Source organism: Neltuma alba, unplaced genomic scaffold (assembly GCF_004799145.2).
Source record: "Neltuma alba isolate B1F8T4 unplaced genomic scaffold, ASM479914v2 tig00011117_pilon, whole genome shotgun sequence".
Lineage (NCBI taxonomy): Eukaryota > Viridiplantae > Streptophyta > Magnoliopsida > Fabales > Fabaceae > Neltuma > Neltuma alba.
The window spans coordinates 90,278-99,305 of NW_021635854.1; the positions used below are offsets into that span (position 1 = coordinate 90,278).

Genomic DNA, 9,028 nt, shown 5'->3' on the forward strand with positions numbered 1-9,028 from the left:
TTAAAAAAATGTGTCTAGAAAAAGTAAAATCCCATTTTTTGTTAAATTGGGTACAGTTGAGTTAACAATATAGTATTAAGTGAAAAATTAAATGGCGTGCTTTTGAACAAGCGGCGTAGAAACAGCTTGGGATGGCCGTTTAATTTTGTGCCTTTTACTTTTGTAGTCAAGGCTCAAACAAAGGTGTAGCCTGAGGTAGGAGAGAGAATTTCGAGCTTTAGAGAGAGATAAGAAGAAGAAGAAAATATATAAAAATAAATAAATAAAAGAAGAACCGGGTTTTCTTGCTTTCTATCCTGTTTCTTTGTTTTTCCTTCTTTCCTTCTTTCTTTCTCTGTGTCTCTTTCTTGCTTCTCTCTCACAAACCGCCTACATACTGACTGATACATGCGCTTCTTAAATTGGCAAAGGCTTTAAAGGTGCCTATGTGTGTTTGAAGCAGCCGGCTTTTTCTTTTTATTAGTATTTTCCCTCACTGCCCCCTTCAGTTAAGACTTTAAAGTTGAGCGAATTCTGCTGTTTTTCCTGGTTAAAGCAGGTTTATAGTTCAATCCTACCGTGGCAGTTTCTTCTTTTCCTTCTTCTTCTTCGTCCTCCCCAGTTCTCTCCTCCTTCTGCATATATACTACTCCCCTCTTTTCTATGTCGGCTTTTGGATCGATTTCTTCCAAACTACTCTCTGAAGCACTCACATCCTTTAAGAATTGATAGATAGTTTGGCCTGCTTAATTTCGATTTGGTTGTATTGAAGGTTCTCTGTGATGCTTAGTTTGTTTTGATTATTAGCTATGTTGACGTCATCTAGTTTCTCAATCGAATCATCAGAAGCAGTGGCTGAAGCATCTATATCTTGATTATAAGGATGACAAACTTGTGAAAATGATTTGGGCAGTATCATCAACACAATCTTTTGTTGTTATTATTTTCACTTCCCAGTCATGGAAAACGATTGAAACTCACCCTTCATCCATTTCCCTGCTTCCTTGTTTCTGGAAATTTTAGCCCTTTGATCTCTCATGAATCAAGCTCCTGGAATAGTTCGCAGAGAGAGAGAGCATATAGAAGAAGTTGGCTCAGCAGTGGACTGTTACATAGAAAGAGAAATCGTGAAGAAAGGAGAGGAGGATGAACAAGATGAGCAATTTGAGCTCTGTGAACAGTTGTGATCTGATAGATGCGAAGCTTGAAGAGCATCAGTTGTGTGGATCCAAGCAGTGCCCTGGTTGCGGACACAAGTTTGAAACCAAACCGGTACGGCCACAAACACAAAATCTCTCTCTTTATTATTCTTTCCTTCCACCAAAAGCCTTTGACAATATATATTTCAAGAATCATGTAGTGAAAAAGCACATATATATCACTATGTATATGGCAGCTTATTTATTTGTATCCCCCTTCTATTTTTGGCCTGATTTGTAATTTGTGATCTGATGATACTCTATGTTTTTCCTTTTCCCGCTCCCCTCCCATGGCGCTACTAATTACCCCTAAAGTTTATGTATTTGTTAAAGCTTTCATCTTCTTCTTTCTTTGATTCTCTCTTTCTCTTTTGCTCTTTCTCATATATTCTTCTCCTTTTTTTTTTTTGCTTTCGTTTTTTATTTTGAAATCAGCAGGACTGGTTAGGTCTTCCGGCTGGCGTGAAGTTTGATCCGACGGACCAAGAACTAATCGAACACCTCGAAGCCAAAGTGGAGTCCAAGAATGTGAAATCTCACCCTTTGATCGATGAGTTCATTCCTACAATTGAAGGAGAAGACGGAATTTGTTATACCCATCCTGAGAAACTCCCAGGTCTCATAAAAGTTCCAAATAAAATAATAGATATCCTCACTCTAATTTTTAATCAATTACGTTTCTTAATTATAGTTGATCCAAGTTGCTGCATTTTACTCATTCTTATCACCCAACCACCTCAGTTAGTCTAGGACTTGGGCTTTCACTATATACACACACAAAATCAGGTGTGTGTTATTTTCCTTTTTTTAATGGATAATTTTGTGAAGCAGCTCACCTAAGTCGACCTAACTTTGATTTATGCAGGAGTAACAAGAGATGGGTTGAGTAGGCACTTCTTTCACAGGCCCTCGAAGGCTTACACGACTGGAACAAGAAAGAGGAGAAAAATACAGAACGAGAGCGAGATGCAAGGAGGAGAAACGAGGTGGCACAAGACGGGGAAGACGAGGCCGGTGATGGTGAACGGCAAGCAAAAGGGCTGCAAGAAGATTTTGGTACTTTACACCAATTTCGGCAAGAACCGAAAACCCGAGAAGACCAACTGGGTCATGCATCAGTACCACCTGGGCCAGCACGAGGAGGAGAAAGAAGGCGAGCTCGTGGTGTCCAAGATCTTCTACCAGACACAGCCCAGACAGTGTAATTGGTCGGATCGAAGCGCCACCACCGGCGAACCCAGCGCCGACTTCGTTAATGCCCATAGTAGTAGAAGAGACAGTGGCAGTGGCAGTTGCTCTTCTTCTAAGGAGATTAACAACAACGCTGTTGTTACAGCTCACAGAGATGATCAGATGTCGGCGGTGGTCGGGGTTGTTCCTCCCATGTCATCGTACCTTCATCATCATCATCATGCCTTGGATATTCAACAACACCTGAAACCCGACCACTTCGGATTCATTCCGTTCAGGAAAAGCTTCGACGAGGTACACACACTCATACAGATGATGTTTGGTAATTAACATGAAAGAGAATAGATAATAAACATGCACGAAAGTCTTTAGGGTAGATATGTTGTTGATTTTCCTCTTTCTAGCTAACGAGTTGAGTGATGGCATGTTGTAACCTTTGCTTGCATACACAGCATGAGCTATACTTTATGGTTCTGACTTATTCATAAATCAACGTCACCTAACTACCGATTGTTAATTCACCAACCGAAAAAGGGAACAGTGATTGATATAATAATAGAAAATCTAGCATTAACTTTGATTGGGTGAGAGATACATATGCGTGTGTGTGCGCGCGCGCGCATACACGTACTAACGAAATAGGTACAACGGGTAATGGCAGGTGGGAATAGGAGAGGGTTCGATGGGGAGAGATCAAGTGCAGGCATCAGGAGAAGAAGTTAACGAAGGACAAAGGCAACAACAACAACATCATCATCATCAAGTGGCTCAGCATCATCAGAATATGGCCACCACGGCGTTCCATATAAGTAGGCCTTCACTTCCAATCTCCACCATAATCTCTCCACCTCCTCTCCATCACACTTCCATCATCCTCGATGATAACTCCTACCATGTCTCCAGAATTATGCTCCAAAATGACAACTTTCAGGTAAATTTCCCAATCCCTCATTCATCTATCTTTTTCAACTTTTTCTTTTTAGGTAGGTTGTCTTTATATATCCCTTCATTTTTTAAGCATAATACATTTGATATATAAAGTGAGAGTAGTGAGAGCGAGTGAACAATGAAATATATAATTTAACTCTAAATGACACGGCCGATGGAGGTTAGATATATATTATTATGTGAATTTGTTGATTAGTTGGGACGTCTCTAATTAATTTTCATGAGATTCGAGATATTATGGGTTACGTAGGAGGAGTGAGGCAGAGGGAGTCAATGAAGTAATAAGTGAGGGAAAGTCTGAAATGGACCTGAGTCTGCATGGAATTATATGCATGAAGAAGACTGAGAAGGGGGGTAGCTTTTGGTGTGGGCTAAATCGCGAGCATGAGACTGTCTTTTCTGAACTTTTGAATGTGGTTGAAACATGATGATGATGATTTATGCTTTGAATTTGATGATGTTGTGTGCTTTAGAAATGCATATGTGGGTATATAATAATAAATATGGTAATGAACAATGGGATGGCAGCAACAGCAGCAGCAACATCATAAACTAGGAGGAAGCTCTGCGTCTGGTTTGGAGGAACTCATAATGGGGTGCACTTCATCAACTGATATTAAAGCGGTGAGTAATAACTTTTTGACTCTGAAATATATGAACTTTGTGTGTCATGATGCCTACTAGAGAGAGAGAGAGAGAGGGTACTATATGCATCATATGAAGAATTCCTTCTTTTTTTATTTTCTTTAAAAAAAGAATGCGGTTTTTTTATTATTTTGTTTTGAATTAAAGACTTAAAACCTTTTTCATCTTTATCTCTTTATCCCCTTCTATCCCATCCCCCTTTAATTTGTTCTCTTCGTATTGGCATATCCAGACACGGAATATATCTTTTCTAAGAGTATAATTAACTACATTGCGAAGAATTTTCCTTTTAAAAAAAGTAACTGAAGTATACACAAGAGTTGCCATATGGTTCGATGGGGGAGAAAGAGATTTGAAATTTTCAATATTTTTAAATATATAATTGGAAAAAATATTTCAATGCATTTTTCTTAAAATTTTTTATTTGAATTAAACATTCTGCAAACGGATAAGTTATAAGTATGTACAGGGAATATGTTCATATTTTTTTATATGAGGGGATATGTTTATGTGTGCTTAAGATAAAGGATTCTTTCCCCTTGAATCAAGGAAGAAAATATCAGGAATGTGAATGGAATTAAGCTCATCAAGAGAGAAATATCCTCTCTCTTTATTTCATTTTTGAACCGTTCACAATAGAAAAAACTTGCGCTGATTAAATTTTCTGCCCTATGACAAGACTTGTCCTGTAAAAGTCGGTTCTAAATGATATTTAATTATATTTGTTTTAGTCATGGAAAAATGGAGGAAGATGATAATGACATTCCTCATGCCTTGCCTTGTTAGACATAGCTAGTGGGCATTGACATTAATTGACCATGAGGTGGAAAAGCAGCCACCCTCCCTCAAGTGCTTCTTCCCTTCCTTTATCTTTTGCTTCCTCTCTGAAAATTAGTTGTATAAACCCTAACCCTAGTTCTCTTTCCATGTGCATGTAATTTCTCCCACAGGAATCATCCGTCTCCGTCGCAAACCAGCAAGAAGCTGAATGGCTCAAATACTCTTACTGGCCCGACCCGGATAACCCGGATCATCATGGGTAAAAAAGCACAAGATTTTTTTTTTTTTTGAAAAAAAAAAAGGTTTACAGAGAGATTGATCGACCATGTCAGTGTCGTCGTCATCATAAGTACGTAGGGGAGGCCTTTCCCTCCTCAAGTTTCTTTCCAACCAAAAAAAAAAAAAAAGAAAAAAGGGCAGAGAGGAAATCCAATGACGTCCATGGTTTACTCTTTTACTTTCTTTTCCAATGGCGGCCTGTTTAATTGTCTTTGTTAGCTCTCAGAACTAACTCTCTGCAACCGAACAAGCTGGAAAAACCCACGCCAGATCAGAGAAAGGAAGAAAATCAGACCAGAAGAAAAGACTGCCCTACCTTCTGACACACTGAGGGATGAGTCGAAAGTAAAATGCATCCTCCATCAAAATCATCACTATCATAATTACAATATAATATATATTTATTACATATATTATCTATATATATCATCTTTTGTTGTTATAATCTGCATATTAATTTATTATTTTGAGGTGTTTGTATAACTTATGTCTTTTCTTGTTTCTTTATACAAGAAATATACGAATGAGTTTGTGCAAACTGCAAACCGACCAAGTTACTCTTTTTTGCTGTAGTTATATATTCATGTTTTGTTTAATGTCATGAATAGGATTTATTACGCAGAAAGGAAGTGTCATGAAGAGTTTATCACGTTGGGGCTTCCCTTTCCATTTCTTTAATTTTCATATTCTCGAAAGATGCAAAGTAAGATCAGGTCGATGTAGCTCAAAATGTCTCTCTTAGATATATTTAGTAGTGATGTCAAGAAAATAGTATATATTTAAAAAATGAGCCTATAGCAAATCACTATTTTATGTTTTTTCTAACATATATTTCACATTTAAACTGTGGTATATGTGTATGTGTATCCCCTTAATCTCTCTTGTCGTTTTCTTTTGTTGTTGCATCCATAACTCACTCGTTGTGCCAGGACGCCTATTAATGCTGGGTAAATGAAAAAAGATAATAATCTTCGTATTTCTAGCGGTCTTCAACTATTCCATCTAATTTACACCATGCACAGTAATCTTCACAAAATGTCATTCTTGGAGCTTTCGTTGGTTCCGATGCGTTCACCAAATAGAAAGAAAATTAACTTTGGATGATGAGTTTCGAGAAAATCTTTTAGTTTAGATGGGTCCCCTTGAACTGTTGAAAGATCTATATGTGTGGGAGTGCGTGTGTCTAGAATTAAACTTGACGTTGTAATTTGCACATGAAACTAATTCACTTTTGCTGATTTCAAACCGTATACCTTACTAAAAGCATTTATCATCCGTCCTGTGTCTGTCACAAAAAGAAAGGAAAAGAAAGTAAGGGAACCAAATTTCAAATATATATGACTTAATGTTTGAATTTTATAAGCAGTGTTTTATTCATTCATGATATGATTTTCAGGTTTTTGATTTGAAAGTGTGACTAGGAGACAGAGACAACTTTATTGCTTTATTCTGAGTTAGATTCGAGCTTTTGGTGCTGTATTATTAGAGTTAAAGATCTGGTTTTGCCATCACCCATATCTCTCGCCCAGTAACGTGCATGCCATCTTTTGCTTCATGGGACATGCATGCAATAAAGAGAAAAATTTGAAGATGTACGAAGAGGGAGCAACTTCATCGTAGTTTCTCAAAGGGAATAAAGAGAGGGAACAGAGAATAATAAGACAAGAATAAACTTTTGGGTTCTTTTTATTTTTATTTTAAGGAATGACAGCCATGTTCGAACTGCTTCCTACCTTACTGGGAATCGTACAAGAGATACATATTAAAAAAACGGGGAGGTGGCTAGCTTTTTGTATGTGTATGTGTATATACAAATGTAATGAGTGCTAGGAGAATCTGAGAGGGATATAGGTGATGAGGAAATGTTCCAAAATAAACAAAAATAGAAAGAGTTGGTGGAGGGTTGGTGACGAGATATAAATTAGGAAGAGGCGTTTTCAACTCTGAATAATTAAGCCATAATTTAAGAATATAAAGCAGACCTAAAAAGGTGATATTCAGTTGTTCCAACTTTATCATATGTATAGATTTTGGATGCTTTGGAGGCCAGCATGCATTTCGTGTGGTTGTGTCACTGGTTAATTAGCAGTATAGTAGTGTAGATGTTTGGGTTGCTGGTATACGGTGAGTCGAGAGATATGCAGAGTACTGGAGGAATTAGCGAATATGACAAAGTGGCTGCCGGGTGTAGCTAAACCCAGCCTTTTTGGATTCTTCCACAAGGGGCCCAGCTTTGGTCTTTGCTTTCGTTTCAACACCCCACCACTTTACTCAATTTTAATACTACCTCCATTCCTTAATACTCTTCCGGTCCTAATTATAAGACCCAATTGACTTATTTGAGGAAATTAAGGAAGTAAGTTAAGTTGGTTATTTATAATAAATAAGTGTTGTCATTCCTAAAATATCCTTGCTAATTAAGTATATTGGCTAAAACTATCATTATTAGAAGGATTATCTTGAAAAAAAATGCATAAATATAAGAGACAAAATGGATTGGGTCTTATAATTAGGACCAAATAAAAAGTCAAATTGGGTCTTATAATAAGGACCGGAGGAGTATAAAAATTAGTTGACTAATATAATTAGATTTAAAAAATTTGTTGAGTTAGTTACTTGTAATAAATAGGTTTTGTCTTCTATAGAATGTCCTTATTAATCATGTGTATTAGTTAGAACTATCAATTGATGATATATTCCTTCGGTCTTTAACATAAAACCTAGTTAACTAATTTGATTAGATTAAGAAAGTTATGTAAGTTAGTTAATTATAAGAAATATAATGTGTTTTTTTTTTCTAAAACACCATAATCATCTTTCTTAATATCCTTCCTCCCTCACTTACTTAAATATGGTTGAGAGAATATATCCATAGGAGTAATTTAGGAAAAAATTGATAAATATGATAAATAAATCTTATATTTATGACCAAAATTAACTTAACAATTAAGTCATATATTAAGGACTGGATGAGTATAGAACATGTGCAACTGCTGCAAAGATTACTTTAAGAAAAAAATAGATAAATATGAAACACAAAGTGGATTGGGGTCTTATATATATTTAAGATCAAATTAAAAGTCAAATTAACTCTTATATTAAGGATCGGAGTTACTAATCAACCTTTCCCTCCAGCTCCAACCATTATTTCATGTTTTTTTGGTTTTTCCTTTAAATTATGATTATAAATTGTTACGTCCACAAATGAAATCATGCTGCATCTAACAAACCAGTTCGCATGTGTGTTTGCTTATCTTATCTATAGATGTCAAAGAAATTCAAGTTGCCAACAGAATCTTTACCAACTTATCACTAAAATGTCACCAAGTGCCCAACATGACTCAGTACGTTATTGTTAACAGAAAGATGTCTTGGTAGTAGCGCTATCTTTCATGTTTGAATGAAATTTTAGACTTCACTATGATATTGATGATATGTGTTTGGGCGTGCATATTTATGAAATTAAAAAGCAAAGGGTTCGTTACTTCGTTGCCGTAATTACTGTGAATTTCTTGATTTCATACTCAGAACCTAAAAAATACGAAAGAATATTGAGGGTGGGAAGGCGGACAACGTGGCCCCAAAATAATCGCAATCCATTTTATTAGGTGAACCTAAATATGGTTGAGATTTATACCCAAAAACTACTGTTTGGGATGTAATAAGGCCCTGTCATGAAAGGCCCATTCAGGTGTGTTAGTGTGGTCTCGAACTGACCTGAAATTTGGTCTTACAATGAAAAATATATTTAAAAAAAAAAGCTAAAATATCCATATGTTGTTTTAGATTTATATCTATTTTCAATTTAGTCCCTTAAATTTGTAAAATATATTTTCAAACCCTTAATTTTAATATCATGAATCCTATTAATTGAAATTGCTAGCTCAATATATTTAAGATTAAGATAGTGAAAATACACTTTATGAACTTTTTTTTTCCACCTGGACATTTCATGAACTTAATGAACTAAATTAAAACTTGATTTAAATTTAAAGCACCAAATATAT

General features: G+C 36.0%; 1 protein-coding gene across 2 annotated transcripts; it reads left to right on the forward strand.

Annotated features, from left to right (window-relative positions):
- Positions 1-392: 392 nt before the first annotated feature.
- LOC114761317 (NAC domain-containing protein 75) lies at positions 393-5,566 on the forward strand. 2 transcript variants are annotated; one of them, XM_028950660.1, is made up of 7 exons: positions 393-751; positions 1,003-1,251; positions 1,617-1,794; positions 2,044-2,663; positions 3,031-3,300; positions 3,846-3,941; positions 4,913-5,566. In XM_028950660.1, the coding sequence occupies exons 2-7, from the start codon at positions 1,126-1,128 to the stop codon at positions 5,003-5,005; spliced, it is 1,383 nt and encodes a 460-aa protein (XP_028806493.1). In that variant the 5' UTR covers positions 393-751; positions 1,003-1,125; the 3' UTR covers positions 5,006-5,566. The 2 variants fall into 2 exon arrangements, with proteins under 2 accessions (XP_028806493.1, XP_028806492.1); XM_028950659.1 differs by having other exon boundaries at positions 393-1,251.
- The last annotated feature ends 3,462 nt before the right edge of the window (positions 5,567-9,028 follow it).

Coding starts and splice junctions, on each gene's coding strand:
- LOC114761317 (XM_028950659.1), top strand. CDS start 1,126: ATGAACAAGATGAGCAATTTGAGCTCTGTGAACAGTTGTGATCTGATA. Junction 2,664..3,030: donor TCAGGAAAAGCTTCGACGAG/GTACACACACTC, acceptor GGGTAATGGCAG/GTGGGAATAGGAGAGGGTTC. Junction 3,942..4,912: donor CATCAACTGATATTAAAGCG/GTGAGTAATAAC, acceptor TTTCTCCCACAG/GAATCATCCGTCTCCGTCGC.